This window comes from Chenopodium album, chromosome 3 (genome assembly GCF_948465745.1).
Source record: "Chenopodium album chromosome 3, dcCheAlbu1.1, whole genome shotgun sequence".
Taxonomy (NCBI): domain Eukaryota; kingdom Viridiplantae; phylum Streptophyta; class Magnoliopsida; order Caryophyllales; family Amaranthaceae; genus Chenopodium; species Chenopodium album.
In genome coordinates, this window is record NC_137836.1 from 37,925,157 (window position 1) to 37,945,068 (window position 19,912).

General features: G+C 39.0%; 1 protein-coding gene across 1 annotated transcript in view; it reads right to left on the reverse strand.

The window, feature by feature from the left end:
- Positions 1-9,464: 9,464 nt before the first annotated feature.
- The window catches only part of LOC145625029 (uncharacterized), a 128,731-nt gene continuing 118,283 nt past the window's right edge, over positions 9,465-19,912 (reverse strand). The window contains exons 6-7 of the mRNA XM_081678110.1: positions 12,460-13,564; positions 9,465-9,504 (exon numbers count right to left, since the gene is read on the reverse strand). Of these exons, the coding sequence (XP_081534236.1) occupies positions 9,465-9,504; positions 12,460-13,564 (1,145 nt within the window). The remainder of the gene's footprint in view (positions 9,505-12,459; positions 13,565-19,912) is intronic.

The following is a 19,912-nucleotide window of genomic DNA, read 5'->3' on the forward strand; positions in this document are numbered from 1 at the left end:
ATTTGCTATTGTTGAAAAGGTGAATGATAATGCTTACAAAGTTGAGTTGCCCGGAGATTATGGTGTTTCTAGCACCTTTAATGTGGCTGATTTATCACCTTACTATGATGAGTTTGAAGAGTTGCCGAGTTTGAGGGCAAACTCTTTTCAAGAAGGGGGGAATGTTGTAGCCAAGCCTAACAACTTGGTTATGGACATTTCTTTGGTTCAAGACGTAGCATCATGTATTGGTGCTATGCATTCTATCCATGGGCAGCAAGATATTCAATCCCTTGAATTTCTTGTTGTTCTCATTAACTAGTTTATTCTAGTTCTTTTTATGCTTTGAATAAATTGTAAACTTTAGTCATTTTAAGTTTGCAAATTAGTTATATTTTTCTTAGTTCTTTTTAGCTGATTTTAGTTCAAAAAATATTGTCACATTCACACAAAAGTACAAGTGCAAAAGATACATCAAAATGGCAGCCATTTAAGCTTGGAATCCGAAATTCTTTTACAAGGAATTTCAAAGCTTTGACTTGGGAGTTACAATCAGTTTTCAAAGAGGAATTACAAGCCATTACAAGCCTTAACTTCAGCCTTCAAGTGGCCGTTGATATCAGTCAACATTGGAGCATCTTAAGCCTTAATTTCAGCCTTCAATTGGCTGTTTAATTCAGTCAGCTTTTGGAGCAACTAAAGGACGTCCAAGTACACCCTTGTCCACATACATTCAAGCTTATTTCAAGGCTTGAACCAAGGAAGAGTTACACTTCTTTGCTGTTTGAATTTGGGCGTGAATATTGGAGGAAATACATCTCCAACTTGCTGCTTGGATGGGCGTGAATTAAGGGGAGTTACACTCTCTTAATTCTGATTTTATTTCAGCCTTAATTTGGAGGTTATAAGCCACCATTTTCTCTTTGATGTATCTAGTTAAATAAGGCTTCTTTTATTAATGTATCTAGACAACAAAAAGCTGATTTGTACTTAGCTTTAGCTTAGGCGTGTAACAAGTGAGCTAAACAGCCACTTAAATTAGCTTGTACTTAAGGATGCTTGTTTACTATAAATAGCAAGCAAATGTGAATGAAAAAATCAGATTATTCGAACAAACAAACTTTGTGTTTTACACTCGTTTCTTGGATTAGAAACAAACCAGAAATTCTTGGATTTGGAATTTCAATTACTTTGCTTAGTTAACTAGCTTAGACTACTAGTTGGCTTGTGATCTTAGGAACCCATTTCGTTTCTTAGTGGTGTGACTGTAGCTAAGAAGCTATTTGGTTCATTAGTCTTACTTATCTTGGTTCATCCCTTGTATATTTCGGGTTGATACTCCAAATATACAACACTTAATCTCCTTTTCAATTGGTAAATTTCATGATAAAGTTTTGTGTGATGTTTGTCCTATGGATGCTTGTCATATACTATTAGGCCGTCCTTGGCAATATGATAGATTTGTGAAGTTTGATGGAAGGACTAATGTGTATGTTGTGAGAAAAGGAGAAAAAGAGAGACCGGTTGCTTTAAAACCTTTAATATGCAACAAGTCTTCTAATGTTACCTCTAATTCGAAGAATTCTTATTTGATTAGTGAGAGGGAATTAGAAAAAGAGATTTGCAGCAACAATGTGGTATATATACTTGTTTCTAATGAGATTCGAATTGATCAAGATAAACAAGCAAAGAGGCCGTATGAATTGGAATCTGTTTTAGAAGAATTCAAGGATGTCTTTCCTAAGGAATTACCTCCGGGACTACCTCCTATTCGTGGGATAGAGCATCAAATTGACTTGATTCCGGGAGCACCCTTACCTAATAAGGCAGCCTATAGAAGTAATCCGGAAGAAACAAAGGAGATGCAAAGGCAAATTGAAGAGCTTATGACTAGAGGATACGTGAGGGAAAGTATGAGCCCTTGTGCCGTGCCTACTTTACTTGTCCCAAAGAAAGATGGGAGTTGGCGCATGTGTATTGATAGTAGGAGTGTGAATAACATCACTATCAAATACCGATTTCCTATTCCAAGATTAGATGATCTACTTGATGAACTACATGGTTCAAAGTTGTTTTCTAAGATTGATCTTATGAGTGGTTATCATCAAATTCGAATGAGAGAAGGAGATGAGTGGAAAACAGCATTCAAGACTAAGTTAGGGTTGTATGAATGGTTGGTGATGCCGTTTGGACTCACTAATGCACCTAGCACTTTCATGAGGTTGATGCATGAGGTACTTAAACCTTTCCTTGGCAAGTTTGTTGTTGTTTATTTAGATGATATTCTGATATACTCTAAAAATTTGCATGATCATCTAAATCATCTAACAAGTGTGTTTGAAGTGTTAAGAGAGAAGAAACTCTATGCTAAGCTTGAAAAATGCTACTTCTTAGTGCCTAGTGTTACTTTTCTTGGTTATGTTGTATCAAAGGATGGAGTTTCAGTTGATCATTCAAAAGTAGAGGCTATTAAAACTTGGCCTATTCCTACTAATATGAGTGAAGTAAGGTCTTTTCATGGTCTAGCTTCGTTCTATAGAAGATTTGTCAAGAATTTCTCAAGTATTGTGGCGCCTATGACCGAATGTTTGAAGAAGGACAAGGGTAAATTCGAATGGACTAAAGAAGCTCAAAGTGCGTTTGAGTTGGTAAAAAAGAAGCTATGTGAAGCACCTATACTTGCGTTACCAGATTTCTCAAGTCCTTTTGAAGTTGAAACCGATGCTAGTGGAGTTGGAATTGGAGCAGTTTTACTCCAAAAGAAGAGGCCTATTGCATATTTCAGTGAGAAATTGGGAGGAGCTCGATTGAACTATTCTACTTATGATAAAGAGTTCTATGCCATTGTTAGAGCTTTAGATCATTGGAGTCATTATCTCCGACCTAATCACTTTGTGTTGCATTCTGATCATGAAGCATTGAAGTACATACATGGACAACAAAAGCTCAATCCTAGACATGCTACATGGGTTGAATTTTTACAATCATTTAATTTTTCTTCAAGGTACAAAGAAGGGAAATCGAATGTTGTGGCTGATGCATTATCTAGAAGATACACTTTGATTGGAATTCTAAATAGCAAGCTACTTGGTTTTGAATTGATCAAAGAATACTACAAAGGTGATGATGATTTTGCTACATTGATTGAAGAGTGTTCTAAAGGAGCCGTGGGTTCTTATTTGCTGCAAGATGGTTTTCTTTTCAAAGGAAATCGACTTTGTCTTCCTAAGTGTTCTATTAGAGAGCTAGTTGTTAGAGAAGCTCATGGGGGAGGAATTGCTGGTCACTTTGGCATTACAAAGACCTTGAGTATGTTACAAGAACACTTCTATTGGCCTAAGATGCTCACGGATGTGCAACTAGTTATTTCTAGGTGTGCAACTTGTCAAAAAGCGAAGGCTACTTTTCATCAAGGCTTGTATACTCCTTTACCTGTTCCAGATTCACCTTGGGAAGATATTTCTATGGATTTTATTGTGGGATTGCCGAGAACACAACGGGGGAAAGACTCTATTATGGTTGTTGTGGATAGGTTCTCTAAGATGGCTCATTTTGTTCCTTGTCACAAAGTGGATGATGCTATGAAAGTGGCGGAATTATACTTCAAAGAGATTGTTAGATTGCATGGAATTCCAAAAACTATTGTGAGTGATCGAGATACAAAGTTCATGAGTTTCTTTTGGAAGTCTCTATGGAAGCTTGTGGGAACTAAATTGCTCTTTAGTACATCTTACCATCCACAAACTGATGGACAAACCGAGGTTACTAATCGTACTCTTGGTGCGCTATTGCGTGGGTTAGTGAGTAAGACACAAAAGGATTGGGACATCAAGTTAGCTCATGCGGAGTTTGCTTATAATAGATCACCTACATATGCTACCAAACATAGTCCCTTTGAGGTAGTTTATGGAGTCAATCCGAAACTTCCAATTGATCTTGTTCCATTGCCTAAGGGTGAGTTAATTCACAAAGATGCCGAGTCTAAGTTGAAGAGTATGCTGAAATTACATGCTCAAGTTCGAACAAGAATAGAGAAAGTAAATGACATGTACAAAGCTAGAGCAAACAAGCATAGAAAGCAACAAGGTTACAATGTTGGAGACTTGGTATGGTTACATTTGAGAAAGGAAAGATTTCCAGGAAAACGCAAGAATAAGTTGATGCCTAGAAGTGAAGGTCCTTTCAAGATTATTGAGAAGATCAATGACAATGCTTATAAGTTAGAACTTCCGGGAGAATATGGAGTTAGTGCTACATTCAATGTTGGCGATTTGGCTAAGTATATTCCTGATGAAGAACTTCGAGATTTGAGGACAAATTCTTTCGAAGAAGAGGAGGATGATGCAAGTCTAAGCATGGAGAACTTCGAAGATTTGCTTATCATGCATCAAGATAACTTGTCCCTAAACATTGATTCAAGCCAAGCATTGCATGGACACTTTCTTGGATATCAAAGCAAAGCCACGGTTTGCTTAGTGGCTTTTCTTGGAGTCTAGTTCACTTTCTTGAACTTTCTTGAATTTTCTTTACTTAGATTTTGCTTACAAGTTTTTACCTTTCACTTGAAAGGGTTTTTCTTGGTTCAAGCATTAGGATCTTTAATCTTTATTTAATTCTTTAATTTTTATTTATTTATTTAGTTGCTTTAAAAATCAGTTAGTTAGCAAAATAAATCAGTTTGGTGTATGCTTGTGCGCCAAGGTGCTTGCTCTTCAAGCAAGTTAGAATTCTAGTTTAATTAGGATTGAATTAGGGACTTGTCCTAATCTTCCTAGGTAAACTAAGTCTTATAAATAGGGCTGTAAACACACAAATAAATATACAAAGATTAATATTCAGATTTATTTCTTAAGTTGCATACTTGAGTTTTGGTTGATTGTGATCAATTGCCGTTTTGCTTGTTTTAGTTAAAACATTCGTTTGGATTGATTAATTAGGTGGATTCTTAATTGATTAATCTTAGTTTTTGTTTAATTCTTGGTGGATTTCCTGTATAGAATTAGACTTAAACATATCCCTTGTGTTTTGTTGATTTTCGGATCAATAATTCACATCAGGAGACTAACAAATTACGCCTACACCACAGCCGTTCATCGTGGAACTCCAATCCACATACACTTTCCAAACCTGATTGATGTTGTCCGGCTTAGCCGGCCTTGTCATTTCACTAATAAAGTCGGCAAATGCCTGCCCCTTTATTGCCTTCCTTGGTTTGAAAGTGATTTCCATTCCCTGCAACTCCATATCCCATTTGAGCATTAGGCTAGAGGATTCCAGGGTCGTCATTGGCCGCTTGATTGGTTGGGTAGTGTAGACCATAACCGGATGGTCCAAGAAGTAAGGCTTCAACTTCTTGACAACCATGTAAAGGGCGAAGCTAAAATTTTCAACCATGGGGTACCGAAGTTCCGCGTTTCTAAGAACGTAACTAATGAAGTAGACCAGGAACTGGATGTCGTCTCTTTCAGCTAAGAGAACGACACTGAGGGCATGATCTAAAATAACCATATACATATAGAGAGCCTCTTTGAGCAAGTGGCTGACCAACCTTGGCAAAGAGTGAAGATGAGTTTTTAGCTTTTGGAAGAAGTAGAGGCACTTGTCGCCTGATCGACTAAGAAATCTTCCTAGTGCTGCCAGACAACCGGTTAATTTTTGGACTTCCTTCACAGTACGGGGCGACTACATCTCGATCACCGCCTGTATTTTTTCGGGGTTGGCCTCTATCCCCCTTTGGTCAATCAGGAATACAAGAAACTTCCCAAATTCAACACCAAAGAAACACTTTTTTGGATATTAAGCATGAACTTGTGCCGCCTGAGTGTGGCAAATGTTTTTCGGAGGTAAGCAAGGTGATCCGCCTGCTGCTTGGATTTGACTATCATGTCATCAATATACGCCTCTACATTCCTCCCAATTTGATTAATGAATATTGTATTAATCATGCGTTGGAAAGTAGCAAGCGCATGCTTCGAACCAAACGACATCACATTATAACAGAATAACCCCTGATCAGTGACGAATGACGTCTTTTCTTGATCTTTTTTCCACAAGGGAATCTGATGGAAGCCTGAATAGGCATCCATGAAGCTCATCAGGGCATGTCCAGCTGTAGAGTCGACCAGACTGCTGATCTTTGGAAGTGGATAGCTATCCTTTGGACATGCTCTGTTTAAGTTAGTGTAATCCACACACATGCGCCAGTTACCATTCGACTTTTTTACAAGCACAATATTTGCAACCCAATCAAGGAAGTTACAAAGCCGAATGAACCCATCGTCTAATAGCTTTTTTACTTCGGCGGCTGTCGCCTGAGTTCTCTTCTCGCCATGGTTTCTTTTCTGTTGCAGAATGGGCTTCTTTTTAGGATCCACTGCGAATTTGTGGACAACAAGATCCGGGCTGACGCCTGGCATCTCTTCCACTTCAAAGGCAAAGATGTCTTTGAATTCTTTCAGCAGTTGGTGCAAGCTTGCATCCAACTTAGCAAAAGCAGCCATCCCCACCTTAACAGTTCGCTCTGGCCGACTGTCGTCCAGAGGAATATCAATGTTTTCTCCAGCCGGCTGGGGACGGAGGTCATCTGACTGCTCCTCGGTCGGTGATTGCTATTGCTTTTCTTTTTTTTACCACCACCAGCTGATCGTGTTTTCTTTTCTTGGCGGCTTGTTGGATCGGATGATCATGCTTGATATCATCAAGGTCTATTGGCTCTTTACCCTGACCGGCTGCAACTGCCACGGGCTTGACGTCCGTGAGATAGCAATCTCAAGCCGTCTTCTGGTCCCCATTTAGGGAACCAACAGTTCCATCATCCTTCTCATACTTGACGAGCATGAGAGCAGGGATGATGACAGTCTTGCACTCGTTAAGAGTAGGTCAGCCAAGGATAAGATTGTAAGCGGTAAGCTCTTCGACCACTAGGAACTGGATGGTCATGTGTCGACCGCTACCTTTTTGCCCCAGTCGGATGGGCAGATCAATGTGTCCTGCTGGATGCACAACTCCTCCCCTAAAGCCCAATAAATATAGGGAGACATCCATCGTGCTATACAACTTGTACTTGAGGTTAGTAGACATTTGCGGCTGATGATGTCTGAGGAGCTTCCTGTGTCAATCAATATGCGACCAACTAACTGGTTGGCCACTTTGCATTCTGTGACAACAGGGTCATCATGCGACTGACAGACTTTGCTTCTGTTCTTCTCGGTGATGATGACTTCGGGAAAGGCGGATGTGCTGGCCGCCTGTCCCTCATCAACAGAATGGACCATCTTTCTCTGATGTTCCTTATTGCCCCGGATTGTTGGGCCACCTCCGGCGAATCCACCTGCTATCGTATAGACCGGATCTTCATCCGTTTTAGAGCTTATAGCAGGCTGTGGAGTCTTTTTGCTTGACTGCCCCGGATTCGATTTTAAAGTCCCTTTAGACTTCGCATAGGATTTCAGCGCTTCTTTGTAAGCCAAACGATCAAGCGTCCGCTTGAGGCTGAAGTAGTCGCTTGTGTCATGGCCGATCCTTTCATAGGAGTCGGCTTCTCTAGAGTCAGCCAATCCTTTATCTCCATGAGGATGGAGTAGTTGTCCTAGTGGAACTCGTACCTTGGGACGTACGGCTTCCACTCTTTCTTTTTCTTCTAGGCCGGCTGATCAGAGTTATCAACCCCCCAGATCTGTTTTTTCTTTTTGCTCTCTTCTGATTTTAGAGACGGCTAAGTGGGCCAACTCACTTTTTATCGTTCAGACTTCTTAGAGTTTGACTGCTTGTTGGAGAAGTAGAGCTTGGTCGCCTGTATGTAGGTGTCCGCCTCCATTAGGGCTCCTTAGAGAGAGAAGATTTTCTTGCGGACGAGTTCGAACTTGAAAGTCGACCCGTCCTTTAGACCTTTGAAAAAGTCTGTATAAGCCACTTTTTTAGACTGTCCTTAGATCTGGATTCTCACCAGATTAAATCACCTTACGTATGATCGCAACCCCTCTCTATCTCCCTGCTGCACATGTCCTAGATCAAGGCTCATTTTCTTTGCAGCGATTTCATAGAGAAGTTAGACAAATCAAGAACGCAAGCGTCTTGAAGCTGTTAATGCAACCAGCCGGCAAATTGCCGAACCACTACTGGGTTATGCCCATCAGAGTGGCTGGAAAGCATCGACACCAGGCGGCATCATCCAACCCCTATAGGTACATGAGGTGGGTGTATGCCAATAGGTCGTCTTCTGGCTTGGAGGTACCATCATAGGTCCCAACCATTACATTTTTAACCTAGGCCGGCTGTTCGGCCTTAGCCATTTCCCTAGAGAATGTAGAGGGTTGTTCCCCAAGGTTCTGTAGCTAAAGCTGCCAGTCCAAAGGTTTGTAGTTGTATGCCGCCTATCCTCCGAAGAAGGCATGCTAGATGTAGGGCAAAGCAAGCAATCGGTATAATGGTTGTGCCATATGCTGCACCGAGTTGATTACATGGGGCCCAGACTGTACGAAGGGGCCACTTGAGGTCCCTGATACTAAAGGAGAATTCCTTATAGAGGTATTCTGGAAGCTATGATGATAAGTTGACGTAGAAGCCGACTCTGATAGCTGCTGGGTCCTTAGCTGGTCGATGTACTGACAAGCATCAGGAAAGGATTTTTTGCTACCATCCGGCTGTACATGCCGGATGGCTTTTTCTTGTTACCGTTTCTGGGAAATGGAGTCTTGAAAGGTCGAACTAGGGTCGAGCCTTCTCCTTCGGAACATGTTGAGGAATCGGCTATCGGTCCCGTACCGACTTTTGAATTCCATCTTGAGTTGGCTTGGTGGCCGATTGTTCCTTTCTGGGAACAGTCGACCGCTTGTTGATTAGACCCTTAATTTTACCCTTGAGACTGCTCATGATTTTCATGAGCTCATCGCGGGTAACTAGGGCTGATCCTGCCGCTAGGGCTAGCAAAAGTTGACCCGACCCGAAAACCTGACACGAACCCGACCTGAAAATACTAGGTTAGGGTTAAGGTTTTTGACCCGAAAACTTAAATGGATCAACCCGAACCCGACCTGAAATTAAATGGGTTAGGTTAAGCTTGAAAATCCTAACCCGAAAATGATCCACTTAACCCGAAAAAAAAATACAAGTAAAAACGAAGGAAAGTAGGAAACTTGTTGAAGCCAGCCCAAACCCATACCTAGGCCTTAATAAAGTAACAAGAACTAAAACCCTAAAATCCTCTTATATACTCACTGCTTTTAGTCGCAACAATTCTCTTTTTCTAAAAAAATTCATTTTCCCCTCATCTTTTCTCTCTCTTCAACTCGAGACCCTAAAAACTTACTTCCCAAAATCCTTTGCTTCTCCATGCCCTCCTCTCTTTCATAAACATAACAGTTCAATTTTCATCAATCATCCCAGGGTGCAGTTGAATCATGGAAAAATGAGCAGTGTCAGCAGCACTACTGATAATAGCATGCAAGGGCTAGCCCCATTATAATTAATGCTAAGGATGTGATGAATTAGTTGATGTCTGCTATTTTCATATTTTTGTTATAGATCCTGTAATGTATTGTTTACAAGGACCCATTATAATGATTCGTTAAGCATACTTTCTTTTAGTTTATACTTGTTAATTAGGATTGTTAGTTTGTTACTTTGTTAGACTATGTTTTTTATTTTTGTTTCAATTGAGCACGCCTATGATCTTCAATGTTCAAGATATCAGGGGCGGTTTGATATCAAATTTATTTGAAAAAAAAAAGGTTAAATAAGGTCGATTTCGAGTTGACATGAACCCGAAAATATCAAGTTCGTGTTGGGGTTTTCAACCCGAAAAGTAAAAATGGATCAGGTTCGGGTTAAGGTGTAGCTGACTCGAAATCACCTGACCCGAACACGAACTCGACCCGACCTGATCCTTTTGCCAGCCCTACCTGCCGCCTAAGAGGGATCAGCTGGCTGCGCTGAGGGCTTACTCGATTGCCCAGGGGGTATGCTAGGACCCGCCTGGTTTGCACTGTGCTCCCGCCTGTCTTACTGACAGAGGCGCTTAGAAATGAGTGACCCATCTGGGGCCACAAAGGTTTCAATGTCTCCATCGTCACCTATGTCATGGACCTTCTGGACCACTATTTCTTCCAGAGGCCAGTTGGTCTCTTGGGGCGGCACAGGTTGCTCTTATGAAGCCATTTTAGAGGTACTCTCCCCACAGACAGCGCCAAATGTTTCGGGGTTTTTTTGTGTCCCTTGGGAGAGTTACAGCTCAAGACTGGATTCGACAAGCACGCCTGTTGTATATTTGGAGTAGCACTCGAAATACACAAGGGTTAAACCAAAGGATAGATAAGGCTAAAGAACCAAAGGCTTCTTAGGTAAAGTCACACCACTAAGAAACAGTTTGGATTCCTAAGATCACAAGCTAACTAGTAGCCTAAACTAGCTAACTAAGCAAAGGAACGAAATTCCAAATCCAAGAATTTCAGAATTTTTTTGTTTCTAATCCAAGAAACGGATGTAAGAAAAATTTGTTTGTTTGAAATTATCGAATTTTTTAATTCACATTTGCTTGCTATTTATAGTAAACAAGCATCCTTAAGTACAAGCTAACTTAAGTGACTTTTCATCTCACTTGTTACACGCCTAAGCTAGGTACAAATCAGCTTTTGTTGTCTAGATACATTAATAAAAGAAGCCTTATTTAACTAGATACATCAAAAGAGAAAATGGTGGTTTGTAACCTCCAAATAAAATCAGAAATAAGAGAGTATAACTCCCCCTTGATTCACGCCCAACAAAGCAGCAACTTGGAGGTGTAACACCCCATTATTCACGCCCAAATTCAAACAGCAAAAGAAGTGTAACTCCTCCTTGTTTCAAGCCTTTAAATAAGCTTGAATGTATGTGGACAAGAGTGTACTTGGACGCCGTTTGAATGCTCAATTGCTGACTGAAATAAACGGCCCTTTGAAGGCTGAATTGAAGGCTTGTAACTCCTCATTGAAGCTGATTGTAACACCCAAGTTAAAGCCTTGAAATTCCTTTTAAAAGAATTTCGGATTCCATGCTTCGTTCACAAGCTTAAATGGCTGCCTTCTTGATGTATCTTGCACTTGTACTTTGTGTGAATGTGACATTATATTTTTGAACTATAATCAGCTAAAAAGAACTAAGAAAAATATAACTAATTTGCAAACTTAAAATAAGACTAAAGTTTACAATTTATTCAAAGCATAAAATGAACTAGAATAAACTAGTTGATGTGAATTATTGATCCGAAAATCAACAAAACACAAGGGATATGTTTAAGTCTAATTCTATACAGGAAATCCACCAAGAATTAAACAAAAACTAAGATTAATCAATTAAGAATCCACCTAATTAATCAATCCAAACGAATGTTTTAACTAAAACAAGCAAAACAGCAATTGATCGCAATCAACCAAAACTCAAGTATGCAACTTAAGAAATAAATCTGAATATTAATCTATGTATCTTTATTTGTGTGTTTACAGCCCTATTTATAAGACTTAGTTTACCTAGGAAGATTAGGACAAGTCCCTAATTCAATCCTAATTAAACTAGAATTCTAACTTGCTTGAAGAGCAAGCACCTTGGCGCACAAGCATACACCAAACTGATTTATTTTGCTAACTAACTGATTTTTAAAGCAACTAAATAAATAAATAAAAATTAAAGAATTAAATAAAGATTAAAGATCCTAATGCTTGAACCAAGAAAAACCCTTTCAAGTGAAAGGTAAAAACTTGTAAGCAAAATCTAAGTAAAGAAAATACAAGAAAGTTCAAGAAAGTGAACTAGTTTCCAAGAAAAGCCACTAAGCAAACCGTGGCTTTGCTTTGATATCCAAGAAAGTGTCCATGCAATGCTTGGCTTGAATCAATGTTTAGGGACAAGTTATCTTGATGCATGATAAGCAAATCTTCGAAGTTCTCCATGCTTAGACTTGCATCATCCTCCTCTTCTTCGAAAGAATTTGTCCTCAAATCTCGAAGTTCTTCATCAGGAATATACTTAGCCAAATCGCCAACATTGAATGTAGCACTAACTCCATATTCTCCCGGAAGTTCTAACTTATAAGCATTGTCATTGATCTTCTCAATAATCTTGAAAGGACCTTCACTTCTAGGCATCAACTTATTCTTGCGTTTTCCTGGAAATCTTTCCTTTCTCAAATGTAACCATACCAAGTCTCCAACATTGTAACCTTGTTGCTTTCTATGCTTGTTTGCTCTAGCTTTGTACATGTCATTTACTTTCTTTATTCTTGTTCGAACTTGAGCATGTAATTTCAGCATACTCTTCAACTTAGACTCGGCATCTTTGTGAATTAACTCACCCTTAGGCAATGGAACAAGATCAATTGGAAGTTTCGGATTGACTCCATAAACTACCTCAAAGGGACTATGTTTGGTAGCATATGTAGGTGATCTATTATAAGCAAACTCCGCATGAGCTAACTTGATGTCCCAATCCTTTTGTGTCTTACTCACTAACCCACGCAAAAGCGCACCAAGAGTACGATTAGTAACCTCGGTTTGTCCATCAGTTTGTGGATGGTAAGATGTACTAAAGAGCAATTTAGTTCCCACAAGCTTCCATAGAGACTTCCAAAAGAAACTCATGAACTTTGTATCTCGATCACTCACAATAGTTTTTGGAATTCCATGCAATCTAACAATCTCTTTGAAGTATAATTCCGCCACTTTCATAGCATCATCCACTTTGTGACAAGGAACAAAATGAGCCATCTTAGAGAACCTATCCACAACAACCATAATAGAGTCTTTCCCCCGTTGTGTTCTCGGCAATCCCACAATAAAATCCATAGAAATATCTTCCCAAGGTGAATCTGGAACAGGTAAAGGAGTATACAAGCCTTGATGAAAAGTAGCCTTCGCTTTTTGACAAGTTGCACACCTAGAAATAACTAGTTGCACATCCGTGAGCATCTTAGGCCAATAGAAGTGTTCTTGTAACATACTCAAGGTCTTTGTAATGCCAAAGTGACCAGCAATTCCTCCCCCATGAGCTTCTCTAACAACTAGCTCTCTAATAGAACACTTAGGAAGACAAAGTCGATTTCCTTTGAAAAGAAAACCATCTTGCAGCAAATAAGAACCCACGGCTCCTTTAGAACACTCTTCAATCAATGTAGCAAAATCATCATCACCTTTGTAGTATTCTTTGATCAATTCAAAACCAAGTAGCTTGCTATTTAGAATTCCAATCAAAGTGTATCTTCTAGATAATGCATCAGCCACAACATTCGATTTCCCTTCTTTGTACCTTGAAGAAAAATTAAATGATTGTAAAAATTCAACCCATGTAGCATGTCTAGGATTGAGCTTTTGTTGTCCATGTATGTACTTCAATGCTTCATGATCAGAATGCAACACAAAGTGATTAGGTCGGAGATAATGACTCCAATGATCTAAAGCTCTAACAATGGCATAGAACTCTTTATCATAAGTAGAATAGTTCAATCGAGCTCCTCCCAATTTCTCACTGAAATATGCAATAGGCCTCTTCTTTTGGAGTAAAACTGCTCCAATTCCAACTCCACTAGCATCGGTTTCAACTTCAAAAGGACTTGAGAAATCTGGTAACGCAAGTATAGGTGCTTCACATAGCTTCTTTTTTACCAACTCAAACGCACTTTGAGCTTCTTTAGTCCATTCGAATTTACCCTTGTCCTTCTTCAAACATTCGGTCATAGGCGCCACAATACTTGAGAAATTCTTGACAAATCTTCTATAGAACGAAGCTAGACCATGAAAAGACCTTACTTCACTCATATTAGTAGGAATAGGCCAAGTTTTAATAGCCTCTACTTTTGAATGATCAACTGAAACTCCATCCTTTGATACAACATAACCAAGAAAAGTAACACTAGGCACTAAGAAGTAGCATTTTTCAAGCTTAGCATAGAGTTTCTTCTCTCTTAACACTTCAAACACACTTGTTAGATGATTTAGATGATCATGCAAATTTTTAGAGTATATCAGAATATCATCTAAATAAACAACAACAAACTTGCCAAGGAAAGGTTTAAGTACCTCATGCATCAACCTCATGAAAGTGCTAGGTGCATTAGTGAGTCCAAACGGCATCACCAACCATTCATACAACCCTAACTTAGTCTTGAATGCTGTTTTCCACTCATCTCCTTCTCTCATTCGAATTTGATGATAACCACTCATAAGATCAATCTTAGAAAACAACTTTGAACCATGTAGTTCATCAAGTAGATCATCTAATCTTGGAATAGGAAATCGGTATTTGATAGTGATGTTATTCACACTCCTACTATCAATACACATGCGCCAACTCCCATCTTTCTTTGGGACAAGTAAAGTAGGCACGGCACAAGGGCTCATACTTTCCCTCACGTATCCTCTAGTCATAAGCTCTTCAATTTGCCTTTGCATCTCCTTTGTTTCTTCCGGATTACTTCTATAGGCTGCCTTATTAGGTAAGGGTGCTCCCGGAATCAAGTCAATTTGATGCTCTATCCCACGAATAGGAGGTAGTCCCGGAGGTAATTCCTTAGGAAAGACATCCTTGAATTCTTCTAAAACAGATTCCAATTCATACGGCCTCTTTGCTTGTTTATCTTGATCAATTCGAATCTCATTAGAAACAAGTATATATACCACATTGTTGCTGCAAATCTCTTTTTCTAATTCCCTCTCACTAATCAAATAAAAATTCTTCGAATTAGAGGTAACATTAGAAGACTTGTTGCATATTAAAGGTTTTAAAGCAACCGGTCTCTCTTTTTCTCCTTTTCTCACAACATACACATTAGTCCTTCCATCAAACTTCACAAATCTATCATATTGCCAAGGACGGCCTAATAGTATATGACAAGCATCCATAGGACAAACATCACACAAAACTTTATCATGAAATTTACCAATTGAAAAGGAGATTAAGGCTTGTTTAGTTACCTTAACATCACTCGAATTATTAAGCCAATGAAGCTTATAAGGCTTGGATGTTCAGTAGTTGGCCACTTCAATTTGTCTACCAAAGTAGTAGATACCACATTAGTGCAACTCCCCGTGTCTATGATCATGTCACACAACCTATCTTCTACCTTGCACCTTGTAAGAAAGATTTTCTCCCTTTGATTGTTTTCCATAGGTACGGTTTTAGAGTGTAGCGCCCTTCTTAGAACCAAACTTTGACCATGAGTCTCGGGATCAATTTCGTCAACATGCCCCTCCTCTTCTTCAAAGTTTTCCTCTTCGTTCTTTTCTTCATAGTCACTACCCTGCTCACACTTAGCTTGTTCTTGTTCCCACTCTTGAGCAGTCATTACTCTTTTTGATGGACAATTAGTTGCAATGTGACCAACACTACCACACTTGAAGCACTTCCTATCTTCAACAAGCTTTTTAGGAGCTTCAAATTTTGATTTAGTCTCCTTGTAGTTCGAACTAGAACCACTTTTCTCCAAGCTGTTCTTCTCAAAAGGTTTAGTGAAACCCTTTACAAAGGACTTAGTGTACGTCCCTTTCTTCCCCTTTATCTGTTTTTCAACTTTCAAAGCTACCTTGCAAACATCCTCAAAGGACCAATATTGTTGCAATTCAACTTTTTCAGCAATATTATCATTCAACCCCGAAATAAATCTAGCAATCTTATGCTCAACAATCTCTTCTAAGCCACATAGCATGCATAACTTTTCAAATTCACCAATATAATTCTCAACAGTCATAGAATTTTGTTTAAAAAGTTGCATCTTAAGATAAACATCTTGAATATAATCACTAGGTACGAACCTTTTTTTCATGTGCTTCTTGAGTTGTTCCCAATTTGAGATTCTTGCACGCCCCTCCTTATGCCTCTTCTTCTTTAGATTATCATACCAAAGACTAGCATAACCGGTCAGTTTCAATTCAGCCAATTTGCATCTTTTCCTTTCATTATACTCCTTGTAATCAAATAGTGTCTCGGCCCTTCTAATCCACTCAAGGTATTTTTCAGGTTCATTCATACTCCCATTGAATTCGGGAAGATCTAATCTAAGGTTCCTATCATCATCCTTTGGTCGATCTTTCCTCCTAGGCCTTGGTGATTTATCACTTGAGGAATAATTATTTCGTGGCCTCCTTGGGTTCCTCCTTGGTTGTTCTTCCTCACTTGAACCAGAATTAGGGTTAGAATTCCCTTTCCTTGAAGAATCTCCAGCAAGAGTATCAAGCCTTTTTAATATCTCATCCATCCTTGCTGCCAACTCGTCAATTCGCCTGTCTCTTCTAAGATTTTGAGCCTGTTCTAAGGTTAATCCCCTTGGAACTTGTGGAACCTCCTCGTCACTCATGATCCCTACACAAACCAAGTCAGTTTATGCAAAAATCTTGATTAAAAGATCGAATCTTGAAGGAAAACTAGGCAACACAAAAACCGGACTCCCAACCGCAAATCAGTGCACAAACACCAAATGTTTGAGGCTGTGTAGAACGCGTTACTCAACAAAAAATTATGAAATTTTATATGGTGATAGCTGGACGTTTTTAGAGTTCAATGCAAAAAGAATAACGCAAAAATTCCAAGCCAATTGTTCCCAGTTTAATTTTTTCCGAAGTTGCGCAAACCTGGCTCTGATATCAAAGATGATGTGAATTATTGATCCGAAAATCAACAAAACACAAGGGATATGTTTAAGTCTAATTCTATACAGGAAATCCACCAAGAATTAAACAAAAACTAAGATTAATCAATTAAGAATCCACCTAATTAATCAATCCAAACGAATGTTTTAACTAAAACAAGCAAAACAGCAATTGATCGCAATCAACCAAAACTCAAGTATGCAACTTAAGAAATAAATCTGAATATTAATCTATGTATCTTTATTTGTGTGTTTACAGCCCTATTTATAAGACTTAGTTTACCTAGGAAGATTAGGACAAGTCCCTAATTCAATCCTAATTAAACTAGAATTCTAACTTGCTTGAAGAGCAAGCACCTTGGCGCACAAGCATACACCAAACTGATTTATTTTGCTAACTAACTGATTTTTAAAGCAACTAAATAAATAAATAAAAATTAAAGAATTAAATAAAGATTAAAGATCCTAATGCTTGAACCAAGAAAAACCCTTTCAAGTGAAAGGTAAAAACTTGTAAGCAAAATCTAAGTAAAGAAAATTCAAGAAAGTTCAAGAAAGTGAACTAGACTCCAAGAAAAGCCACTAAGCAAACCGTGGCTTTGCTTTGATATCCAAGAAAGTGTCCATGCAATGCTTGGCTTGAATCAATGTTTAGGGACAAGTTATCTTGATGCATGATAAGCAAATCTTCGAAGTTCTCCATGCTTAGACTTGCATCACTAGTTAATAAGAACAACAAGAAATTCAAGGGATTGAATATCTTGCTGCACATGGATAGAACGCATAGCCCCAATGCATGATGCTACATCTTGAACCAAAGAAACATCCATAATCAAGTTGTTAGGCTTGGCTACAACATTCCCCCCTTCTTGAAAAGAGATTGCCCTCAAACTCGGCAATTCTTCAAACTCATCATAGTAAGGTGATAAATCAGCCACGTTAAAGGTGCTAGAAACACCATAATCTCCGGGCATTTCAACTTTTTAAGCATTATCATTCACCTTTTCAACAATAGCAAATGGACCATCACTACGAGGATTAACCTTGGACCGCCTTTTTGGAAGGAAATCTTTCCTTTCGAAGATGAATCCAAACTAAGTCACCGGGTTAAAAACGGACCTCCTTTCTCTTCTTGTCATAGTAGGCCTTTGTCTTTGCATTAGCTTGTTCAACTTTTGAACGAACTTGCTCATGCATAGACTTGATTTCTTTTGCACGCATCTCGGCATCATTGCTGAACTTGGTTGGTGATGGAATGGGAGTGAGATCAATGGGAGTGCAAGGATTGAATCCATACACAACTTCAAAAGGACTCAAACTTGTTGTCTTGCTAGGCACACGGTTGTAAGCAAACTCCGCATGAGGAAGCATCTCTTCCCATTGCTTGGGACGTTTGGTAGCCAAAGACCGTAATAAGGATCCCAAAGTTCTATTAGTCACTTCGGTTTGACCATCTGTTTGAGGATGACTTGAAGTGCTAAAGTTCAATTTCGTGCCCATCTTTCTCCATAATGTAAGCCAAAAATGACTTAGAAATTTTGGATCACGATCACTCACCATGGATTTAGGTACACCATGTAAACGCACAATCTCATTGAAAAACAAGTTAGCAACATGAGTAGCATCATAAGTTGAATGACAAGCAATGAAATGAGCCATTTTAGAAAATCGATCCACAACAACCATTATTGAATCTTTCTTTCGTTGGGTAATAGGAAGTCCCACAACGAAATCAAGACTAACATCCTCCCATGGTGCTTGTGGAATAGGTAAGGGCAAAAGATAACCTTGTGGAAGACTATGACTCTTGGCCTTTTGACATATCACACATCTCTTCACAATGAACTCCACATCACGGACCAATCTAGGCCAATGAAAGTATTCTTGGACAAGTAGAGTAGTCTTCTCTATGCTAAAGTGTCTTGCCATTTCTCCTTCATGAAACTCTTTGATAAAAGATTCTCTTAGGCTTGATCGTGGAATGCACAACCTGTTTCCTTTAAACAAGTAACCATCTAAAATGTAATAATCTTTGTAAGCATGATTAGAACATTTTAAAAACAAATCACCAAAATCAAGATCATTTTTGTAACTTGCTTTCACTTCATCAACACTAATCACCCTTTCTTTGAAAGAATTCAAGAGTGTATATCTCCTTGAAAGTGCATCAACCCCTTTGTTCATGGCGCCACTCCTATGCTTGATCACAAAATGGAAAGCTTGCAAATACTCCACCCATTTGGCATGGCGTGGTTGGAGTTTTTGTTGGCTTTGAAAATACTTGAGTGCTTCATGATCTGAATGAAGGATGAACTCTTTGGAAATGAGGTAATGTCTCCAATGGTCCAAAGCACGAACAAGAGCAAAGAACTCCTTATCATAGGTGCTATACTTTCGTTGTGCTTCATTGAGTTTCTCACTAAAGTAGGCAAGGGGACAGCCCACTTGTGACAAAACAACACCAATGCCAACTCCACTAGCATCACATTCAACTTCAAAAACATCATCAAAGTTAGGCAAAGCAAGAATAGGTGCACTAGTAAGTTGTCGTTTTACCTCATCAAAGGCCTTTTGAGCCTTGTTATTCCAAGCTAACTTCTGATTTTTAGTTAGCTCGGTGATAGGTGCCATGAGGGTACTAAAATTCCGCACAAATCTTCTATAGAAAGAAGCAAGTCCATGAAAGCTTTGAACTTGTTGAATTGTTTGTGGCGTGGGCCACTCACGAATTGCAGCAACCTTCTTTTCATCAACTTCAATGCCTTGTGATGAGACTTTAAAGCCAAGAAAAATAACTTGGGAAGTGAAGAAATGACATTTCTCTAAGTTACCATACAATTTCTCACGTTCAAGGGCTTCAAAATGCTCTTCTTCCTCCCTACTATACACCAAAATGCTCTTCTTCCTCCCTACTATACACCAAAATATCATCAAAGTAAACTACAACAAATTTACCCATGAAAGGTTGCATAACCTGATTCATAAGGTGCATAAATGTAGATGGTGCATTAGACAAACCAAATGGCATCACAAGCCATTCATAGAGGCCCTCTTTTGTCTTGAAAGCGGTCTTCCATTCATCTCCTTCGAAAATTCGAATTTGATGGTAGCCACTTCTCAAATCAATTTTAGTGAACACTTTAGAACCATGCAAATAATCAAGCAAATCATTCAATCGTGGGATATGTTGTATATTTGGAGTAACACTCGAAATACACAAGGGATAAACCACGGGATAGATAAGGCTAAAGAACCAAAGGCTTCTTAGATAAAGTCACACCACTAAGAAACGTTTGGATTCCTAAGATCACAAGCCAACTAGTAGCC